Source organism: Bombus affinis, chromosome 1, assembly GCF_024516045.1.
Source record: "Bombus affinis isolate iyBomAffi1 chromosome 1, iyBomAffi1.2, whole genome shotgun sequence".
NCBI lineage: Eukaryota > Metazoa > Arthropoda > Insecta > Hymenoptera > Apidae > Bombus > Bombus affinis.
This window is the reverse complement of record NC_066344.1, coordinates 7,474,867-7,499,170: the sequence shown is the minus strand read 5'-3', so window position 1 is coordinate 7,499,170 and position 24,304 is coordinate 7,474,867. Positions and strand designations below refer to the sequence as shown.

Below are 24,304 nucleotides of genomic sequence, written 5' to 3'. Positions count from 1 at the left end.
GGGCTATTGGAGTCGCTCAATAACGATCAATAGCGTATAATTATTTCCAGGATAGAGCGAGAACGTGAAGAAATAAACGATCGAGGAGGTGTATCCTAGCTGGTAGATTAGAAGTTTTCGACGTTGCACAGACGTTCCCGGAGGTAGAGCCGTGCCTGTGGCCGCGACTTGCATACTTAATGACACGACTGGCTCCGAAGCTATTTCCTGTAATAAGGATCTTCGTCCGTCCGGCTGAATCTTCACCAATCACGGTACCACGAGATTCAAGAACCCATCATAATTCGCTAAAGTGGCTAATATTCGAGTCTCTCGATGAGTTAACAACTTTTCTAACGTATTTAACAGATTCGAAGGTTCTAATTGCAATTGTTCGTTTTACGTCCCGACAGAAACGTTTCAAACGTTTTTCCTTATTCGAACGAACAAATAAGGAGACTCGATGGTATAGAGGCTTGTGCTTAATGGTTTTTAAAAATTATGAGTATGTTACTCGACTGACTTTGTCATTATTCGACGCTTATGTAACTAGACTGTGGTAGTCTAGTGGAATGAATTGGAATTTACCAGTAATTACTGTATTTCGTACATAGTGGCATAGACGAAGTTTTTTAAGTAACTTTGTTCGTACGTTACAAATGATTTGATTTATAACGTTCGCTGCGTTTTCCTAAGCTACACCTGGAAACACCGTGTCTCCTAATTATTTTCGAACACCGTGTAAAAGTAATTTCACAGCATGGTCATGTGCCGCTCACCTCACGAACCGATGGATGAAAAGAAATTGTAAAGAGACCGCCTCGAGGCTAAAATCAATGCTGTTCGATGAACAGGTTGTACTTTGTACATTGAAACACTTTTTTTCGGATCATTTAAATACCACGAAACTGAATCGCGATTCTCTTATTAACGAGATCTGCAAATTTCATCTATACATTCGTACGATACAATTGCAGTTTTAAGTCTTTTACAGAAAATTACGTATTTTTGAAAATACAAAAACCATTCGACGTTCATTAAACTATAAGATTCCTTTTAAAGCTTGCACCTCCGAACAGTTTAACTTGCTTGTCTTAAAGATCGCTTGTCTTAACTGCTTGTCTTAAAAGATCGAATCTCAGGAATTACAGTTTAGCGAACGTGGTCGTCGTATTCTGAACAAAATTCAAACTACCTTCGACCTTCCAACTTGTAACTTCTATCTTCAGTTAGAATTTCACACACATCTCGTCTATAAAAAATCTCTTCAATCTTCCCAACGAAACACAAATCTCTGTCTTTACCCAATTATCTTCGCCACCGGGTACACCATAAACCACGATATTCGATTATTCTCCGGACGTTCAATTAACAATTCACCCGTCACGCGAGGCGTATCATCATAAATATCACCGGGTATCTATTCATTTATTAGAATGCAATTAATCGGGCCCACGATGTAGGTTACCGCTCGATCGTACCGGGTATATTCGGTCCGGTGTATCGTCGTCGATTTAATTGAATAAGTGTGTCGCGCGGAGACACATAACCGCGGATTATCTCCGCTCGCGAATCAGAGAGATACCTGCCACAGATTGGGACGGAGTACCCACGTGTACACACGCTGTTTCGTCTATAACCGAACACACAGATGCCAGATAGATAAGAGCCGACTGTGGAGAAGAAGCCGGCTCCAACGGAGAGATCAGACGCGATTAGCATCGGTGGAATTCGCCTCGAGATTCCCCGCATCGACTATGCGGCTCGCGCGAAAAATTTGTCACGACGCGTTCCTCGCGTTCTGCGCAATGTTTTTAGAGAGTGTGGTTTATCTTGGGATAGTTTCTTGGAAGTTTGGAAAGATAGGTTGGCATTGGGCAGGGTACACGAAAAAAGAATTTGGCGACTATTGGTCACTGCTACATAAATAACTGTGTTCGCATTTTTGATATTCGTTTTTTAAATGTTTTATGGTTTTTGTGTTACCATATTCTCAATGCTTTACTGTTATTATTTTGTCGATACGATAAAAGTTGTATTTTTTAGAAACTTTAGTTTCATTTGTAATCTCACTTAAAATTCCACGTACGGTTTGTCTGTAACGAATCTTCCTTTCGAGTCGAGAATTTAAAATTATTGTAAAAAAATGTCTTGGAATAGCGAGAAAATGTATGCAAATCTCCTGTCAAGAAGAATCAGGCAGCGAAACCGATATAGCGAAACGTGTGAAAAATATACAAAGGATAGCAGGTAATTAGTGATGCGATGATGAAAATGAACGGTCAGAAAACAATTACACTTGGTACTTACACAACCGTATATCAAGAAGAAAGATTTAATCAGAAGATCCTGACGGTAGACGAGAACACTTGCGGTCAAAGAGTTAAGATAAAGGTAAGAAGATAATTCGAAGACCGAATGTGATGCTCCCAGGAGGTTTCATATTTCAGAATACCACTGATATAGGTTACGTGTTCTATTGTCTCGTATAATACCTATCCTCGAGAGATCCTGTTTTCCAAATTGTTTTACCTTGGTCCTTTAAAACAGGACCCTGCTGGCTAGTCCAAATGACGAACCACTAAATCCCTTACTGCTTTATGCTCTCCCTATATAGTCGTTCCTCTTGGTAATCAAGATATCCCAAAGGAATTTCCTTTTTCGTAAATCCATAATAGGAAAAACGGAACACACGATTATCTTTAGATCTCCTTCAGAATATATCTAACCATTGTTTCAGCCATTATCCAAGCGATCAAAATTCTGTTATTCAATGAAAGTATAACTAAATTGGAAGCTTCAAACTTAAAGCTTATTTAAAACGTTTGCACAAATTTAAACGCAAAAGTATCCAAAGAATGGAAAGTCTACAGAATCAATCGTGTACGAATATATCGACAAAATAGATATTTCTTACGACAAATGCACAAATAAGAACTCGAATGCTCGATTGCTAGAATCGGTATACTAGGATTAAAATCCAAAGACGATGCAATTAATCACACCTGCTAGGATCGTTTCTCCGTCATTCATTCGACAACATACGCTGGTAATTAACGAGGCGAGTTAGTCGCTTCCGCGGGATCGTTAGCCGCGGTCATGTGACGCGTGAACGCAATCTCGATCGGTTTACAATGTCGTAACCGCACCCTTAGAACGAGTTCCGCGCTTCCACGTGTTCTCTACCGCGAGAGCGACAACAGAGAGGCGGAGAAGGCAGCGAGAAGTGGAGAAAAAGAGCATAAGGGCGTACGAGGTGGAACGATGCACCGACTCGATCAACGTGCGTGTACACGCTGTGCACGCATACGACAATGCTCGAGAGTGCTCGAGTACGCAAGACGATCGCAATTAGCATACCAGAGCGTTCCGGGAACCAGTCGACCGATCCGCGTTCCTTCGGAACGTCAGTGGAACTTGGTGACTCACTCGTTGATATCGGATCTTCGGTGTGAGTTTGATGGTGCGACGTTGGCAATGGCTCGGTAATAGATGACGATATGGAGAAAATGACGGATGTTTCTGTTTTTAAGAATAAATTGGCTGATGAGTGAATGATAGCTGAACAGAATTTATTGGGCAGAGATATAGGAAAGCGATCAGCAAAAGAAACTAAGAAAAGACAGTAATCCCTTCTTCTCTACAAATTGCAAAATGATTCATCGACGGCAACCCAAGAAAGTCGTAACTTTCGATCGTCAACCAGTTTTCCCATCGACGATCAAGAATCTGGTTCGATCGCGAGTGCAAGGGTGTCGCAAACGCGTGAAACTCGTGCGACAAAGTCGACTGGGGCCGGTGTACCCGGTGCCAGAGGTTAAGACACAGTAATAAAAGTCACATCGCGATGACTATAGTTGTTCGAGCGAACTAGAGGAACAAAGACAGTGGTCGTGTTTCGTAATAGACAAGTCGGGACAGAGGAACAGAGACGCGCGTATAATTTATGCGAGAGGCTTAAGAGTCGTTGCAAAATCAGTTGCAGTCAACGTCTCGTGATTCGACGCGGCTTATCGTCGCGAAGCTGGACAAAGAATCGATCGTGGAGCGGACTCCTGCCGATCGATTGTCACGTAGCCTCGATAACGCCCCGAGATCAACGCTGTTCGCCCGATTTTCAGAGAAAGTTCCAGCCTTGCGCTATATCCTGATTTCCAATGTCCAGATTTAAGTTTCGAATTAGATTAATCGTTTCTCAACCTGATTTCTTTCTTTTTTTCTTTTATCCCTTTCATTTTGAAATTTCATTGACATTGTAATGAAACGTTACTCACATTATCATCATAATAGTATTTCGAATCGATATGAAAGTACATACATAAAAGTTACAATTCATTCAATACAAACGTACAGCTAGTGGCAAGAAGCGCAGTCAATAAAAAATTAATACACAACATGAATGATAATCTCAAATATATATCTGCATTATAAGTTTTCTGTAAGTGTTCAAATACTTTTGTGAGCCACTATAGCTACTTTCGTTCAACAGTTTTAGAGATAAATGCGATATCCAGTGGAGATCGGGACGTTGATAGCTGGCGGATAATATTCAATTCGTTATCTCGAGATTTGTTTAATGACTTGTTCAACGAGTATGATAGAGTTGTTTAATTGTTTGAGTTAAGGTAGAAGGAAATATATAATAGCTGTATATAACATTTCTCACGTCAGAATTATAATTCGCAGTACGAGCGTGACATCGTACTGTAAATGAAGAAGATAAATAGGCAGAAAATTGAAAAGAAACGAATAATCGAAATTTATCGATATCCAATCTCTCGTTATATTTCGAATCACAAAATGAAACACAGCTTCCGTTCAAGTGAACGACTCTGTCGATGGCAGTCGAAGGATCTTTACAGGGTGTACAATGCAAAACTTCGTAAACAAAGACAATTTGCTCAAGGATTTCTCCAAAATCTATCCCCTTCCAAACGAATTAAGGATATCGAGATCAATTTCGTCGAAAGCGCTACCACACTCGTATGGATTTCAGACGATTTCCGGGTCAGAAACCGCTAATTCGTGACCAGGAAGATGTGGACGAAGTCATCATACAACCACAATGCTACTTTCACGAAATCATTGGAAAAACCGCAGGGAAGGTGAACATTTTTCTCACTGAGATTTGTTTCGCAAAGATATTAAAATTCCGCACCCCTTTTAGTTAAATTGAAACGATAAAAATCAACACAGAAGAAGATGATCGTTCCTCGGTTCATAAAATTTTGGATTGGTTACAATGCCTTCCTTAATTATAGAGTAAGCTTAATTACAGAGCTCTTTCAATGAAGAAACGGAAAAAAAGAAACAATCAAAATTCCTCCATACGAAATTTAAAATCACCTTAAAAAAAAAAAAGAAAGGTGGGAGACGAAACGTTCACTGGAGTGTAACCCAACATTTAACGTCATTCATCGTCGATTCGTCCCAGTCTGTTGTCGGCTGGGCTCCAGGGAATTTGAATACGAGAGCAGGGCATCGTAGAAGGCGGCAGGCTGGCTGTTTCGTCGTTTTCTCTCGACGCGGTGAAACAGGTTGCCCGGTACACGACACCTGCTCCCAGACCTGAAAATTCTTTCGCGAGGACTCAGCCCGCTTATCGAGTTTGCTCATCTCCAATCAAGCCCGACCGAATAATCTCGCCGATATTTCGCCGACATTAAGCCGCCATTCCAACGCGCGATCCACCGTGTTCCTCGCATATTTTAGCGGCACGCGGCCGAAATATGTGAGAATTAAAACGAAAAATCGGACGATGACATGTCGGCATTCTTCACATCATGTTCTATAGATACCTTGTATCAAGCATTAACTTTAGGATATAATATTAAAAGAACGCGATGCTTGTTTGAGAATTTGAAGCAATTTAAACGATTGAAACATTTGGAATTTTCAGTTCTCATTTTTCACGATTACTAATGGAAATCATGGAACAATTGGTTACAAAGTTTCAGAGAGAATTTTCTCTTTACGAAAGATAAGCGAAGAAATTAATCTTCTATATTAATTCCCATTTTTATTAATTAATTATATCAGCCCTTATTTTTAAATTCTCTGTTAACTTTCCATTTTATTAAAATATGCAAATAATCTGTCTACTCTATTCTAAGACAGCGAGGTGATATCGAAAACGTGTAGATAAAGATAATATTCGAACTTTGAAAAATTTTGTTCGAACACGCTACGTGTTGTATTCGATCTACATTGCCATTTAAATTCCCCGCTTGAAAATGGAGCATCTTGAAGATGCAGCTCTGGAGGTCGAGGCGAATTCTCACAGAAACTGGGCGAGGCGCGGGTCGAGTCGATACTTCATCCTTCGGGACACGTTTGAAAACGATCTTATTCCCCGGGACGGTGGAGCGTTTTGCTCGGCGCGATATCAACCGGAGATTATATGTGTACACGGCGTGGCAAAGATTCTGTTAAGATACGAGTGGTTCAGGCCGTGCATCATACAAATATTTACACGGCGTGTACACGTGCGATAGAAGGCCCGCGAGGTTACGCTCTCGAGCATTGGTAGCGAACGTGATCCATGGATCGAGCCGCGTTCGCTCCAGGATTTCGCCCTCTTTTACCTACGAGATCTATCTTGCGAGCATCTTCGCTCGTGGCGCTCGATCTTCTCCCCCATATCTTCGTACAAGTTTACGTGTATACGTGTGAGCCTCTGAGAAGACTTCTTTCTCGCGGTACTTCGCTATTTATCTGACCGCTCTTTCCCGTTTTCGCGTACGAGATGCACGCGCGAAAGCGGAATTCGTCTTGAAAGTAGCATCGTTCCGCTTGATTTAGGACAACAGGTTACGCAGCGAACCTTTCCACAGGACTTTGTGCTTTACGATTTCCTCCGATTGTCTATACAACGAGGTTGAATGCTTTATCAACTCGAAGAATATATTTGAATAACGCACGACATAGTTTTACTTATTTACTGCTTCCGATTTTCAGTCCCTTACTGAAAATTATACTTAGTGAAAGATGTGGAGGATAAAATAGTTCGAAAAGTTCTCTTTACAATAAAAGTTTCCTACGATGATCGTCCAAATGCTTTATATACTGCGTAATAAGTAACTCAATACAATAAATACGGATCTAAAAGATAAAATTGACGGGAAAATAGAGTACAATACGATTACAGACTGCACAAAGTTGCCTGGCGCGCATCGATCGGCGAATCAATATTTATTTAGACCGAGCGGAGGATTGAAGCTTTCGATGGCGAGTTCCAGACAGCATCTATTGGCGAGGCACGCGCAACTCGATTTATTATTTGAAACTCGGCTCTCGCCTAAATAGCGTGTCGGTCAGTTTCAGGGAAAGCGACAGAATTACGATCGAGGTTTCATAAAGCGACCGAACAAACATTAATCGAACCATCTCTCTTGCTCTCATACAGTGTATTTCGATCTGTAATCGTATATTTCTGTTGGATAGGTGCACAGACCTATCGGCTTTACGCCTGATTACGAAGTTAATTGCCGGCGCGTACACGTTTCGACGCTTGACGAACTACGATCGTCAACGAATTAACCAACGATTACGTTATCTCCGTCTTCCTCTCTTCTCGTTTATTTTCTCCGGTTCAACCTTTAACTCTTTCTCCGCTAGCCACTTTCCAACGGCGAGAATCTCTCAATCTCTCCTAACGGTTGTACGATTCTTCGTCCTCTCTCTGTCCAGCGATAATCTATAACCATAACTTCTTAGAGTAATAGTCCGGTCTCTGTTCGTCCATCGACTTGCCAGCTTCTCTCGTCATTCCCCATCCTTCTTCTTCTCTCGACCTTTTTATGTACTTATACAAGTGCATGCGCACATTTGTGTGACTCGATGATAAACGAACTTTAAATCAGTCACAGGGTATTAGCGGCACTAAAGGTGGATTACCAAGGCGGCTGGGCGGATGGTTTTTCTCGCGGGGTCGCCACTCGCGAGATCCAATAACGTGGGAAGTCCTGGTAAGCCGATAATTAAATGTCTCGGCCTGCCGTGCCGTTTATGCCATTCAATTAGCAATAATTGGCAAATTATACAGCCCGTTCGCGGTTACCCGCGGTTCTACAACCATTCTTCGTACACAGGGTCTCGATCGTCGACGCAATAAACGGCCGGATCATAAACGACCGTCTCCCCTTCGAACGCGCGTTTAAGGGCCACCGTGTTCGACCGTGCCACTGTTGGTCGTTATTATTTCAGACCTGGTCGAGTCAAAGAGTTCTTTCAAACGTCGTTTCTTCTTTATGCGGAACGTTTAGTATATTTCCTTAAGATCCATTGAAAAAATATCGTAACAGAGTTCTTTCTAATGGATCTTTCGAACGATTAAACTTCTGATTGCTTGTTTTAATTCAAATTTGCAACGGCATAATAGCGATTGGTAACTTTTTCTCGCGTGAAATCAGCTGAGCGGCGAAACTCAATTAAGGATTCTTTAGAGATTGTTGAATAACCATACAGATGGAATTTCACATTATTGCAACAGTATTTTACAATTACTTAAAACAAACGGCGTAAGATATTGCTACATTAAGTACTTCTTTTGCTCCAACGATATTCCAACCAATTTAAGTAGCTTCCATTAGCTCTCGATAATCGTAAAATATTCCCGATCCTATTCGAGTATACCTGATACTTATAAGCGTACCATCCCAATCGTGCTTACCACCATCAGCAATTAAAGTCTTCCCATTCTCTAAAAATCCACCTAATACCCTTTGCCAGACAAACTGCACCGATCATTGTTCTCGATTTCCCCATGGTACGATCTCGACCCTTATTCGAACAACAGCACCGAGACTCCGTTACTGGAAAATCCACGCTGGCCTTCCACGCTAATCCCATTAACCTTCCTTTTCGTTCTAATTGCGCCATGGCAGACACTCGATATCCTCGCCAGACCGGCTGTCGGTGTCCTGCGACTACTCCGGAAGTTGATTCTACGACCTCTCGGGATAATACCGATAACTCGTGTTTGGCCTAATGGCACGAGCCAGCTTTCTTATCCAATAGTCGACAGTCACGCAATTTCACCGTTTTCCTACGTGTTTTACCGGTATCACAGAGCGCCACGAGGGCTGTTTTCGACAGTCGACGTCTCCACCCCTTCGAAGGTGCAGAACTTTTTTAATTAAGACGTAAGATATTCACGATATAAGGTAACAGGTAACCTCGTCTATTTTTGGCCAAGTTGAACGCGTTGGAAGCGATGGTAATTCGTTTGTAAGTTCGGAATGATATTTGGTAGATAAGATTTAGAGTTGAGGATTGTGAGATTCCGATATAGCGATCAGTAGACCGTGGATATTTGTGCAATTTCATATTTGGAATCATGGTCCATTAAAATTCACGAAAATGAGACTCTGGAAGAAAATTTTTTTATCTGTCATATATTTTTGCATTTTTCAATTTCCTCTAAAAGCATGAAAATCCGCAGTCGATTAATTAGTAATTAATTACCTACGTTAACAGAATCAAAGCAGAGATTTGCTGTTTATGACAAATTACAATTGCGAAATATGAATCCAAAACGATGACTTGGGACCAGTGACGTTAGCAGAAGCTTCTATTGCATTCCTTTTCAATTTCAAATATCTTGAACCGCGGAAGTCGATGTTAACTAGTTTCTGCTTTACGCGACGACTCAATTAAACCAGTCCTGAAGAGGCAAAATTAATTGCGAGCATTAATCGAATTAATTGCCCACTAATTTTCAGAAAACATCCCGATCACGATCAACCGGCGCGACCTATCTAACCACGAGATCTCGATTCTCGATGATCCTGTTCTGCTACCACCACCACCGTGTGCAAGTGCTTTCATACTTAGATCGTTTAATTAAATTCGAGAAAACATGATATAATCAGTCGGGGAAAGATGAAACCGGCATTTTGTTGTTTCCACGAAAGCTGAAAACACCTCAGAAATGAATTCTGCGTACACACGGTGGGAAACATCGGCGGATAGGTATAGACGGCGGCGAATAGAATCCACTGAAAGGAGTCTCAATGACCCGTGGACATCCTGTCCTTTGTGGGCTCTTTCGTGGAAACGATAAACCGTCTAGTGAAGGAGTAAAAGGGAGAAGGAAAGGTTCGCCGTCAACCAGACAGGAAATGCCGGCAGGAATTCTACCTATAAGGCGTTATGACACGTAGAAAAGGTCTCTGCGGGCTTGTTTGCATGCGCTTTCCACCGACAATGGTATCAGACCTCGCGAATGCGTTCTCCGTGTCGCATTCTGCGCAACTGATACTTTGCGGAATGCAGGACGGCTCTTCGGCTCCTTTTCTTTGCTAATAAATCACAATGATGCGAATATTTTTATTAGAACTTGGCACATCGTGATGATAGTTGAACCTTTGCTCCAGCTTTCTTTAGATTTTCTTTGAATTGGGTTTCGTATGTTGCTGTTAATCTTTAATTAATGCATCAAGGATATTTGGAAGATTGAGAATCATAATATAGTATTCAGAATTTATTGTTACAGGAAGTTGACTATTTAGTAGCTCTAAATTCTTGCATATGATTCTTCAAATAGAACTTAATATTCTCAAATATTATTAGACAGCATATTTTTCATCACAATACATATTCACCGAAATGCAAACATTGTAAATTCAAAGAGAGTCTATGAAATTTTCATAGCCACCCCACCTCACCCCAACCTTATAACATTCAAAACGTATGGCTCTAGAAGCAATTGTATGAATCTGTATATCGGAGGGAAAATCTTCGAAAGGGAAAAGCAGCGGCGTTGGTTACGCAACGAAGCGGAGTGGCTGTGGCGGCGGGAACGCGACATTGCGAAAACGGCGCGCAACAATGAGGGAACGTACAATGGCTAGATAAGAGGCGGGGACGAAGCAGCCAGAGGTCTTCTGAAAGCCATACAAACCCAGACCGTGTTGATACGCGTTGTAAACGCGGTCATAGATGAATGAGTGCATAGGACCAGTTTGTTGCAGAGAAAAGCACTCGGCTGCTTTATCTGATGGAAAGAAGCCGCCTCCTGGAATTTTTTAGCCAGAGAAATTGAGTCTGAGATCCTCGTGAGTCAGTATAGAGCAAATCTTAAATTTGTTGCTTTATATAATGGTGGATATGGCTAAATATTTGGTGGATGACAAATCGCCAATTAGAAAATCGATAGCGATTGTTGTTTTGTTGGACAGTTGTTTGGAAAATGTTAACTGTCACGATCGTGTAGTATCAGAAGAATAGAATACAGAATTTATTAGGATAAAAGGACTGCATTATTTTGTAGAAAAATTTAAGAGAATTCTGTGTTCTATTATAGAGGAGAATCTCAACAGAGATTCAAGTAGAATGAATCGAATTGATCAGACAAGATTAATAGATACAGAGTCCTAAATATCGACTGTAAGAGGATTGTGATAATCCGCGAAGCTTAAAGAGCTTCTGTGAAAATTATTACGAAAGGCGGATTACGTTGCATTAAGTGCGAAAAACGGCACTGTAAGTGCCAATTTTTTGTTAGTTCACCATCTAAGTCTTGCTACGTTAACACGATATTTATGAAGGGAGTGAAATCAACACTTGCGAAACAACGCGCAATGACGTGCCTACACGTTGAAGATGACGAAGATTTTCAATGCAAATGGCATCGAACGGAACAAAAAGAAAACGGGCAACGTAACGACACTCATTACAGCATCGTTCATCAAGGAGCATTACCAGGACGAGGTTCTTCGTTCGACGTCCAATCTCGTATCGATCATTCGTCAGGTGCTTAGACACGTTCGATTAATTTCAATCGATCGCATCTACGGCCCTCGAGGCGCATAAATCTCCGACAAATAAAACGAACACGAGGATCCCTTTGATCGCGAGCTGCACGCGTTCGTCTTTAGCGCGGTTCTTTGGTCGCGATCAATACCGCGTCATGCGTTCATCAATCTTGCACGATCGACAGGCAACAAGGAATCGTGTATTGCGTATCGTTCGTGGAAAAATTCAATTGCCCACTCATTGAAATCTGGACAACGTTTCGTAAATTGACACGTTCAAGAAGGACCAAGCAAAATATGGATAACTTGATCCACTTTTATGGCGGAATTAGGTTACGTGAATACAATAGAAATGTCATTTTATATCTAGAAAATTAAGGATTAGAAAGATAATTTTCTCTTTTCCTTAAGTTTGAAGAAATGTCTCCTCTATTCTCGAGTTTTCAGAGAAAATTAGTTTCGAAGATGAATAGAATCTTGATGGGAAATTTCTGTACCTACCACACATTATATAGTAAAGAAAAAACTTCTTAAAATTGCTTTTCTTTTCGAATTTATTACAATATACAAAGTACAAAGGTTCGAATGGTTTACATCTTAATATAAAATTCTTCGCTTCTCAATCTTTATAAAACCTTGGAAAATTTCACCCGATTCGAGAGATACTACGGCACGGCGTAATCTGGAAAAAGAACGAGTCCCGCACACAAGCCGAGGCGGAATCTACCGTGTACATCATTGTGGACACGGATATCCAACCGTGAAATAGGACGTTCACGCTAACGATCCCTCTAATAGTCCGAGAAATCGGCGCATTTCCTATCATTACGAGATGAACGGGCAATGCAGCACGCGCTCGTCGATTCCTCAGGGCTCATCATCTTTGAATCCAACCACGGACAAAGACTTGTAAGTCTACGTTATTCATCGCGTTATTCCATCGTAAACGGATTTTTAATTCTGACCAGCTTGTCGCGGTTATCGTCAATAATCTTTCACGAAGTGTGTTTTGTATACGTCGAGGATGATAGAATGTTGTTCGATTTCACGCGTTATCATTGAACTAAAATTTCTGTCATAGATATACAAAAGTAATTGCAATGCAAGAACTTTTAAAGACTACAGAAAAATGCAGAAAATCTTAAGAAAGAACCATTCACTTTCATTCCTTATCTGGAGAAATATTTCCATAACTTTCGGAGCAAGTAAAATTTAAAGACATCGTCTACGAGAGGCGTAGGACTGCGCTCGATATTGTTGTTTGTTATTATTTGATCGGAAATCGATGGCAGCGTGAAAGTTCGATTTCTTCGCATCGTCGTATCGGGAACTGGGTACATTTAGCATGATCCGTTCGCCAGAAAATCGGAAGGCCGTGCGTGACGAGCAGTGGAAGGCGGTTCCTTTCGAAAGCCTCACGTTTCGATCGGAATCTCGAGCGACGCCGCGTAATCGTCAGTCTAAGAAGCTCTAATGCCGGCTAGCAAGTCGATACTTAGTGGAAAGTACGGGTAAACGTGAAACGTGACGTGGTTTCAATCCATCGCATGTAATTGAGTGTAAAAGTCACGGGCAAATGGGGAAACTGGCTGAGTTTCGCTGTGCTTCCTCGATATCGATATTCCAATATAACATGTGTATTACTGACGTGCGGTATTCCGAAGAGATCAGGAAGCTTTCCTGGTTCGCAGGTGTTAAATTGAAGATCTACTAAAATCGGAAGCTACTTTTCTTCATTTGGATGTTGATCAGTAAATGAACCTCGACTATTAATTAACATTACAAGCACCTTCTTTACACGGTAATAAGTTCTTCATCTTCCTATAAATTAACTTCCTATAATCTAAAGTCTGTCTACGTATAAATGTTTCATAAATGCATGGAAATCCGCAGTCTAATAATTAGTATGAAAGGAGAAAAATTGCTTCATACTTTTCCTCCACATTATATCTTAATAAAGTACTTTAGAGAAGATAAAGGATCTAGTATCTTACGTTACAATTTTCCATTTAACGATACGCAAAGATATCTCGTTTCGTTATGTCCTGTTCGGCAGGAAGAACCACGTCACCTATCAATACACGTCAGTAGAAAGAGCAAACGAACCGCAAGGAATCGGTTCAGAACAACGAAGATTCATTGTAGCATTCAACACACTTTCCCAGAGAGGAGAATACGTACGTGGCGTTCGTCGAGAGGGAGGAACCGGTGTTATGGCAATTAATTCGAGCCCGATCGGTCCGCCTCTGATCCTTCTTCTTCGTTTCCACGCTTTTTTCTTCTTCTTTTTTTCTTCAACTCCTCCTCCTCGCCATAGCAAGCGACCCGTGTACACGCGCGCTATTTCCGTGAACCAAATACGGCGCTCGCAGGCGAGTCAACGTCGAGGGCAACCTCGAGGACGAAGGTGGTTGTTGCGATCGAAGTGGAACGCGTAATAACGGAATGCACTGGGCTGATCCGCTTCGAGCTGTCTCGAGCTCGTCGTTCCATCGGTTCGCACCATCACATTTGCTGCGTTCCATTAAGGATCTGCTGCGTGGGTGTTTTTAATAGACACAAAACCGATTTCTTTTTAAAGGAAATTAAAGATCATGCCTGTTTTTGATGATACGAAGACAAGAAATCTGTCAAAGTTCGTTGTATTTGAAAATATATTTTTGGAAGCTTGCATTCATAACTCTACGATCCATGAACTTTTCATGTCTCGATCTTGCTTTCGTTCCACACGAGAAAACAATTTTAAATGCTTAAAGAAAATCTACAGATTCTTTGGAAAATCAAGAATGTTTCCTTCAAACAAAGAAATTTCTTAATGACAATATGGTTCTATAGAAATTCGGGAAATTCGGGAAATTCGGGGAATTCGGGGAATTCTCGAGAAATATGGTTTAAATTTGAGCAGCGCAACCCCTTTCCTTACGATATTAAGTCTGACTTCTGTAACGAGGGTGTTTTATTTACAAAGAAGTTTTGGCTGGCACCAGAAGATTACAAAGACCGATACAAGCGCGGCGAAGGAACTAAAGAACATGAAATTCAAGCATCAAATTATTAAAAGAACAAGGGCCAATTCTGAAATTCGTCGTTTTCATTTTCGTCGAGGCACACGTGAAAGCGGTCCACGCTCCTGGCGGACAATTAAACAATTGTCGGTATCGACCCACTTCTCGACGGGGCAAGGAATCCGCGCGCGCTTCCTCGCGCCTCTCGAACAACGCGCGCCACTGTTCGTCACGTGAAATAAAAGGCACCACCGCGAGATCCTTTCGATCAAGATCGAACGTCGACTTATATGGCAAGACGATTCGCCGTAAAAGCAACATCGTTGTCCAGGATTACACACTCTTCTCTATACATTTCCTCGCGATACATCGACCTCCAGGAGGTCGTACCAAGGAACGCTTGATGGATCCTGACTGTAGTTATGTTTCACGATGTTTTATCAAGATCGTTCGTTCAGTGATCTACTTTGTACCAGTGGTGAGTAAAAGTGATTGGTTTGTGAATAAAGTAATTGTTTGTTTATGATAAAAGAGAAGATCGTTGATATGCATAACGAGACCGGCAAAGAATCTTTTGTATCTAATCTTCGGTACTTTGTATGATGTTGCAAAGTTTAGCCTTTGAATTCATAATATATTTGAACTTTGGAGAATACTTAAAATGAAAGATAAAACAAAATCTATAATTTTAAAGGCAAACAATAACATATTGTCTGTGATGTAAAATGTAAAATAATATATCTTATTTAAATATAAAGACATCGTAAACGAATATGGTGGATGAGCACCTTGTCCAATATCCTTTGTCATGTCTCTCCCATTAAATAACGCTTCGGTTAACGAGCTACATCTCGTAACGAGATTTAGCAGGGATAAGATTTCGGTCATCGATGCCATTGACCTCCTTAACGACACTAAGCAACTGACCGCGTCGATGAAAGTTATAAGAAAGTGATGGGAAACTTTAGACAGTACAGCTCACGTGGGTAACTCATGATGTCATTAGAGGGTCAGGAACTTTCTCAAAATGTTCGATATTAACCTGCTCAAATCACGACCGTGTGAATCTTGCGGCAATAAGCCCATCATCCGCTTTTTTTCGTTTCGTTTTACTTCCTCGTTGACCGAAAGATTTTTTTAACCGATAGATCATAAATCAACTAGTACATTTTCATTCAACACTTTGTTTCATTTTATTCGATGACTGGACTTGCATGACTGGCGACTTCTTTCAAACAATATTGTGATTTATCGCGTTCATCTTCCTTTACGAATTCTAAATTTGCACAAAACTTAACTCATTCTTCCTCGCCAATGCAACACCAGAAACCTGTCAATTCTATTTTAACGTATCGATCACTGTCAATGAGAAGTCATGATTTTTATGTAGAAAGTATAGCCATTATTCAACACATATTAGATGAGAAGTAAAAAAGTTATTTTTTGCTATGGTTTGACAATGACGTTGGAACAAAATTCGCATGGATTAAAATTTCATTCGTGACAATTTTTAAAGATGATACTATAATAATCGATAAAACTGGAAAGTAAACGCTTCATACTCTCATCCTTCTTTTAGTTGTCCACATTACAAAAATTTGTGATCTATTAATTTATAGTTGCGAGTGTAACAACATGGTGACACCAAAACTGATTGAGTCACAGCAGACCAAACGAAACATCGAATTAGTCGTCACAAATGCTCGAAGGTCCACCACGTGGATCTCGGTCACGAAGAGATTACGTCACAAATGAGTCAATACTACGCGCCATAGGTAAATTCTAGTTTCTAGATTCCCAGGATTCAGAAAAACACGTTTTACATCGTCTACATAGTTCCGTCACGTAGGATCACGTGTTTCCGCTAGAAACGGAACCATCACATGTGCGCACACGCGAATCGTGTCGAGCCACATGTTCGTCGACGTGCATGCGCTGTGTACGACAAACTGATTACACGTTTAATTAGCATAATACAATGAGCCATCGCAAATAACACGGTTCCGCCTGGTCATTAACCGCCGATTCACGGCCCGCGAGGGATTATTATAAACAATGAAAGGAGGAGTGCGCCGATCGTGATTAATTTTCCAATATGAACAGTAATTTACTTAATATATCTCGTTGCGTCATTTGTTTCACGACATTTATCTCGTAAAGGTAAGATTTATCTACAGAAAATTAAATTCTGGAAATCTATTAATTTACTAAAAAATTTGATACTGTAGAACCTTGTTAAAAAATACTTCATATGTCAAGGAAATTACAACAAAAAAGGATTCGTTTAAAAATTTCTTATTTTATAAAAGAGTTCAAAACAATTCGTTTTTTTCGCGTGCTCCTTTTAGGTATTTATGTGACGATCTCGAAACATCGATCTTCTTCTAATTCGCGATATGTCACGCGTTCGCACGACGTAGCTCCAGGCATTAAAGTCTTTTCCCCGAGGGAGCCATTCACGTCCAGTCGTAACCTTCCAATCCATCTCGTCTAAAACCCGGCAAGGAATTACGAAACTCGATCCTCCTTCCGCGATCCATCGCTATAATCGAACGATTCCCACAGCGCCAGCCCAGTCGTCGGCCGTTTAACGACCCAGCGACGTTCCATTATCGATTATGCTCGGTTATGTGCAAACACTCCCTCGCGAATGACCATGATAACGCCGCGTGTCGAATAGGGACACGGCTAATCGCACTCGCGATTTCCATGCGTCTTATACACCACGATCATCAACCATGGAACAACCAGGAGACTGGAACATGACGTGTATTTGATGACTTTACATAAACGAGATCGAATCTTTGATTTGAGACTGTTGAAGATATGAGAAACTAGGTTAAGTCGAAAGAGTTTCTAAGAAGAAAGGACCTGTGGTGGAGGAAACAAGGTGCAAACGTCTTGATCAATTTGACGAGGATCGCTCGATGAGGATGTAGTAGCAGAAGCTGCTTTGATCAGTGAAATTGGATAACCATGTGATTTTTTAAGGTGAAAGTAGAGGTATAAAGGATTCTTTGTCTATTTGACTGGTCTGGATGGTAAGAATTTTTCGACGTCTATTTTATTTTCTATAGCCGACTGAACGGATGAGTGAATTGAGAAACACAGATTTTAGAGATTTGAGACTTTCACAATCATTGAGTGTAATATCCCGAAGATATAATGTAACGTTTAATATCTTTCGATGGCCTACACACTGATAAAAAAAATTAGAGAAAGAAATCTTGATTTTGATCGCTTCTCCACTTTACAAAATTGTTTTAAGAGGAACATAGAAAACGATCTGAGGCGGAAGACCAAAAAAATTCTCTAGTACTACGTAACCTTCAGTAGCCAAAAATCATTGGAGTTGCATAATATCACTTACCTCATGTGCCTGATCCTCGATGCTCCTGAGAACCGCGAGATTCCGAATAGTGGCGCGTCGGGTCTCGAACGACGATTCCAGCCTGGTGGCTGCGTTTCCCACTTCCTCCACTAATCTCCGTGCGCGTTTCACCGACAATCTGAAAAGATAAAAGAGAGGCGTCGTGATCGCGACGCACCGTTAGGAATTCCCTAGTGGCTAGGTTATCGCTAACGAAACATCGAACGCTAACCCGCCGCCGCTCGTCTCTTCCATACGCGAGTGGGCGCTAACACGACACAAACGTTATCGTCATCGTTATAAAACGTACCCCATCACGGTTTCCCGTCCACGTAGAACGTGGCGCCGAGAAATATATTCGCCATCGCGACCTAACTCTACGAGCAAACTCTTCGAGCTTCGAAGAAACGACGACGGCGAGAATCATTGCATATGCACGTCGTTCAAAGAAACCGCGAAGAGGATCGGGTCTTCGACGCGAGAAATTAATAGGCGAGTCGATAGCTATTTTATGAACGTGCGAAGGAGAGATCCGCTGGACAATTAAAGCGGAACGAGCGGATGTAAAGACACGCGCGAGGGAAACGGGAACGAACGACAATAAGCTCGAGTAATGTATCGATCGGTGTCCTCGCGAGTGTCTTGCTTGCGGCGAGATTCGCGCGCTTTCTAACGCGACTCGTTGCTCTCTAACCTAACGTGCTCAAGGTGCAAAAGCGGTGCCGCGCGTTCCTCCAGCGAGGTGATCGCCTCTTCGGCATCTCTCGACGTTCTTCTCAATGTGGGGTCCGTCAGGAGCCGACCGAGAGGCGTCAACGTGCCAGATAGACTGCTGCATTCCTTCAACTCCGACATCTCGAGGGCCAGCCTGCGTCCTGCCGCCTGCCATTCCGTCATTAGTCCATCGTATTCCTGTAGAATAATATTAGGTTCGTGAGACGAGTGAAAAGTAGTGGCCATTATATTTTTTGGATATATTTCTTTATGTCTTTCTTCGGCAAGAGTTGAGTGACGAAAAATGCAGAACAGATATTTTTAATTGGTAGTTTAGTTGATACTTTTGTTTTAATTACTCGTAGTAGATCCCAGGGTTGAAACTTATTTGAGTGAGATATTTGGAAAATTAGTATTCTAATAATATAATATTAGTTATTTTGAGATAATTATACGGTATGAATGTTTGCTGAAGTAATTTCGCCCAGGTTTATAAATTCTTCATCGATTACAAATTCCTATCCCTTGAAATCATTCGTGCGCAAATGCGGTACATGCTTTTATGCTGACTAGCATCCGGGGACACTTTATAACATTCTTCCACTGAAAGGTCGCGTGGTAGACTATAATATTATACAGAGTGGCGCAAAATAACTATTACCTTACGTGTAAATATACTTTGTGAATAACATCCGGATGCCGTCCACTGATCGTTCCTAATTTTTCGAACGTTTATCCCAAGCTAAACCGTTTCTAATAACCGTTAAGTTTGAAAGAGCCTAACGGACTTAAGATGATATATCGTTCAGAGTAATTAGAAGTATCAGTTAAAGAGAATAACGAAAAATTATAAATATGCCAAAGTCATTTGTTATATTTCTAGAGAGCATTTTACGTTGATTTTAATTAAATGAATTTTAATGGGCCTTTCGAAGATGGAGATCTTCTATGATTAAGAAAATTGATTGCTGATCACTAAAGATCACTAAAAGATATCTAGTCGATATTTATATTTTGGGAATGATAGTAGAAGGATGGAAGAGATGGACGAAAAATAGTATGTAAGATTGTACAATCCTTATATGCTTTCTCGCCATAGTCATAAACCAGAAATTGCTATCCATTAACTCTGCAATACTACACCTATATCTGATCTCATTACTACTATAACGAGTGTCTGATTATCATAACCATTAAAATAAGTGAAAGTAGAGATTAAACGTCTGGGAGAATATAATTTTATTAACGTAACATCCATTTCAAACGAAAACAGCATCAAACCTGGCACTGAATAGTCCTAAAAAGAATAAATAACAGAGAGCCATCTCTTAGAAATAAGTAGAGAATTCAGTACTCGTTATAGTACTTTAGAATTAGCTCAGACTGAACACGTGTTCTACTCCAGTTATCAATCACCACCATTTAATCTCTCTTCCACTAACGACATTATGATATGCTTGGGTTCGACGATTCCTCGCGAACGAGAAAGTTCGACATTTTCAAGCGTACGCCAACGATGTTACACGAACGCCAGTTATTCGACCACGCACGACGAAGGTTCGTTCCCAACATACTTCGTGAAAGAGGCAGGCGAGCAGGAACGACAAGACGAGTCCTTACTTTCCGCCGAAGAATCCTGCAGCTATGTTTCTGCCTATCTCAACGATGATCACAAGCCGACCGTTATTTATGAACATTTTCCATCGGCGAAATTTTCTCCTTGTAACGTTTCCCGATCGATTATCTCCAGCAAGGTCGCGAATAACTGTTGTAAAGTCGGTTCACCTTCGATCGGCATCGCTTTATCGACCGACAGACCGATAGAATTCGCCCATTGTGCCATTTACGTTCGCACAATGGCTGGAATAATTGCTGCGAAGTCGTTGAGCCACGAAGGACGACGTACAGGCCATGAAGACGGAGAGAAAAGAAATTTTGTTTCGTTTTATACTGAACGAAGTTGGAGTTCTTTGAATAAGCTAGAGATTCTAATTGATAAATTTTGGCAGAATAGCACGATCGATCTGATAATTGCGTAATTTTGTAATTCAAATAATTTTCGACGTGTCATCGAAATATTACAGATTTGAAATTCTCCAAAACAAAGTAACCTACAAGAATTCATCGTTGTCGCTCATTGTGATACGATACTAACGGAGGGTTAAATATTCAAATCTGATAATACCTTTAATCGTTCACTTTCGAGCAAACATTCAATTACCATATAACCTAACCCATTCGAAACACACGAATCAGACTTAATCGATCGAAATTGCATAGTGCAAGGTGAAGATCGTATAAATCTCTGGATGCACAGCCTGCAATCTCCCAATCTCCTCTGAAACCGCCACCTAACGAAACCGTATCACAGCCCGAAGACACCCATGCCACTCAATTACCCGAACGAATGCTTAATTCACGTCAAAACATTCGTTCTACTGGATCGGTGCGTGTATACAGACGCATGTCGCGGGCGAAAAAAATTGCGAGGGCCGTGACGAATTGCGATCACGATACCAGGCGCGACGAAGACGCGCCGCGCGTCTCCTTTTTTCCTTGGCTTTAACGGGACCCATTAAAACGCCATTAAGCGCGCGGCCGTGGGTTGAGAGCCACGGATAAATTGGTAACATCGGTCAGTGCCATCAGTCGCAGGATAAATTCTCCGACAATAATTGCGCCGCGACTCGAGAGAGCACCGGGCCCCGGCACAATTATTCCGCTCACGGTCGCCCGTTCATTTTTCATCGAACCTGCCGAATCACTGTCGTGACACTCAGTCAACCGGCCTGAGCGAAATTTCTGTCCCTCCGATTCTGTCTCTGTTTTTTTTTCCACCGTCCTACCGTCAGAGGACATTGTCGAGGCGCGATCGTTTTCGGAAGCAATTTGTCGCAACTCGGATTCAGACGGATGAGCCTCCATTGAATTGCCTGTCACTGGTCGAATTGCTCGCTTGTTATAGGGTGTTTGGCTGGATTATAAGTTTGGTGTGTGCTGTGCGAAGTTCAGATGTCAGGATTCTTTTGGAAGAGATCAGGGAATTTTACTGGGATGACACGAGGTTTGATATAATACGGACAGGAAAGGGAGGGAGTCGGTGAGGTGTGGGATTTGCTAAGAAAAGTCATCAGCGAGATTAGGCTGCTGAATGCGACTGTAGGAAGGGAGAGATTAGCGAATTCTTTCGAGAATGTGTTTTTTGATATACGAATGCAAGGGGGTTGTTACAGTATAATCGCCGCTAGAGAAATAGCTACATCGTAAATTATTGTATCATTAATGCTGCCCTTTATCTCCCCTAACATCTTTGAAGTGGTCATATATACATACAAGCGAGTCACTCACAGCGAAGAAACACTGCAGAACGAAACGAGAAACCCTCGAGAATTAAATGGAACGAAGCTTTGGTTACCTTATAAAACGCGATCCACTGAGCCTGGTCGTGGTTCTGCTCTCGCCTGGGAATGTGCTCTCTCAAAGCGCCCTCGTCCACGACGATCGTCTGAAAGCAAAATCAAAAACGCTTTTAACTCCTCGACAAGACAAATGACTCTTACAACAGTGTCTCCGAAAAACGTACTCGAAAGGAAACCGTTTCCTTTCTTCACGTTGAGAACCGTGCAATCGAGACGTCCAGACGAAACGCGTTACCAATAGAGGAATAACGTTTTCACCGTGGAATTGGGACTGAGCAAACAATGACCGCGTTTGAACACAAGTTATATTCAGGACAATTGCTTAATCCTTCTACTGCGAAGGACACGTGTGGACGTTGAAGTATGCATGGAGATTGTTCGTTATATAAGAATGTTATTGTAATTAATTTATGTCGATAGAGTTAATATTGTTTCTGTAGAATCTTCCAATAGGAATAAAAATCATCCACTCTTCAATTATCAAACTTTTCGATTTAGTTTAAATAATATTAGTTGGATAGTAAAATCAAGTGTGCTTACCTTAACGCGACTCAGAGGTAACTGGGAATCGGTTGACTCTTCAGCGACAAAGTTCTGCAGAAGTAATGCTTGAGAAACATTTACTCGTCCCTGAAAAATAACAATCATTCCCTTCAAACTTATCTCTCGTCCAATTTACTTCATCTCGTAATAGATAAATACAAGAATAAAAATTACATAAGACTACGAGATTAATTGCTTTACCTGCAAGAGAGTGAGAACCTTGTCGAGAAATTCCAAGCACTCCGGGACGTATCCACGAACCAGAAGGGTAAATCCGTTCTTTGAGACATCGGAGCTGAAATCAGAAGAGAAACGATATCAGCTCGATGACGAGGAACCGTTTCTGGCAGATGATGAAATAAATTGCACGGGATAAATTATCGAGACATTCCGTGCATACGCGTGAGTCACCGTGATACGGTAGTCCGACGCTTGACAAGATCTCCCACGTGAAGCGGCGTGTCGCCGCGATTTCTCCTCCGAGTCATGCTCAGAGAGTGAAACGAGTCATTCGTCGTGTCGACACGTTCGCGCGCCGATTATGTGCGCTCGAAGATACGACCCGATCCACCGACGGGCCGCTCGATCGTTTCACTCTGACCTTCGTGGCGGATAATCCAGTAATTTTCTTCCCTGCGTTTCTTCTCAAGTGTATCGCAGTTGTTAATGTGTATAATGATCCCCTGATTGCAAACAAGTTTCTTTTCCAGATTTTTCATATGATAGTAGATTGTGTTAGTAAATTTCACTTTGTAACATCTTGTTTAGCTGATTTTGAAATTATAGATCATTCGATAAATAATTCGATACTTATCACCTTCGTTTAATAGTATTTATGAATATACTTCAAAAAATGGAGCTTAAGTAGAAAATTGTTTTATCTATCAAATATAAAGCGTATTACACTTTGAATATCTTGTATATTCTTGCATAAATAAAAATCCGCAGTGTAGTAATTGTACATATCTATTTATGGCTTCCCTAAGTGCACTAAGTGTCCTGTGATTTATGAACAGTAAAATAAATAACAGTTTGCATCATTGGCGCTACGCGCGAATAAAGCATTCGCACGAACGCGTCAAATGTTAATCAAACAATTCGAAGAGTGAAACGTACCACGAATATATCGCGTGTTCCCTCGTGAAATCGAACTCGAACTTTTCTAGAGCACTTTTTGACATCTTCCCACGGAGCACGATCGTAGACCTACGAGACCCATAATTAACCCAGTCTGTTCCCCGGTATTTTTATTCCTGTCATGCACATGTGTACTTAGAGGGAACGTTTCACTCGAGGCACCGAGGGATCATATTAGAGTATCGAATGAAGGAAAAGCGTATCACGATCCTCTGCATTAAGCTGTGACACGTGGGTGGTTCGCGTAAGTATGCAGCGTTTCTCACGCGGCTCCAGTGGCAGTGGAACCCCCTCCGCGTCCCCCTTTTCATACACATAGTAATCATGCATCCACTTCACAGTGGCGTATGCACTGCTTACAATGCCGTTCTTTGTACATTG

The 24,304-nt window shown here is 41.3% G+C and overlaps 1 protein-coding gene across 5 annotated transcripts in view; it reads right to left on the bottom strand.

The window, feature by feature from the left end:
* LOC126919906 (uncharacterized) overlaps positions 1-24,304 on the bottom strand; it is a 303,683-nt gene that overhangs the window by 68,239 nt on the left and 211,140 nt on the right. For all 5 annotated transcript variants that reach the window (XM_050729613.1, XM_050729590.1, XM_050729594.1 and 2 more), the window contains exons 8-12: positions 22,988-23,081; positions 22,784-22,873; positions 22,240-22,329; positions 18,805-19,022; positions 18,111-18,249 (exon numbers count right to left, since the gene is read on the bottom strand). In XM_050729613.1, coding sequence (XP_050585570.1) covers positions 18,111-18,249; positions 18,805-19,022; positions 22,240-22,329; positions 22,784-22,873; positions 22,988-23,081 — 631 coding nt within the window. The remainder of the gene's footprint in view (positions 1-18,110; positions 18,250-18,804; positions 19,023-22,239; positions 22,330-22,783; positions 22,874-22,987; positions 23,082-24,304) is intronic.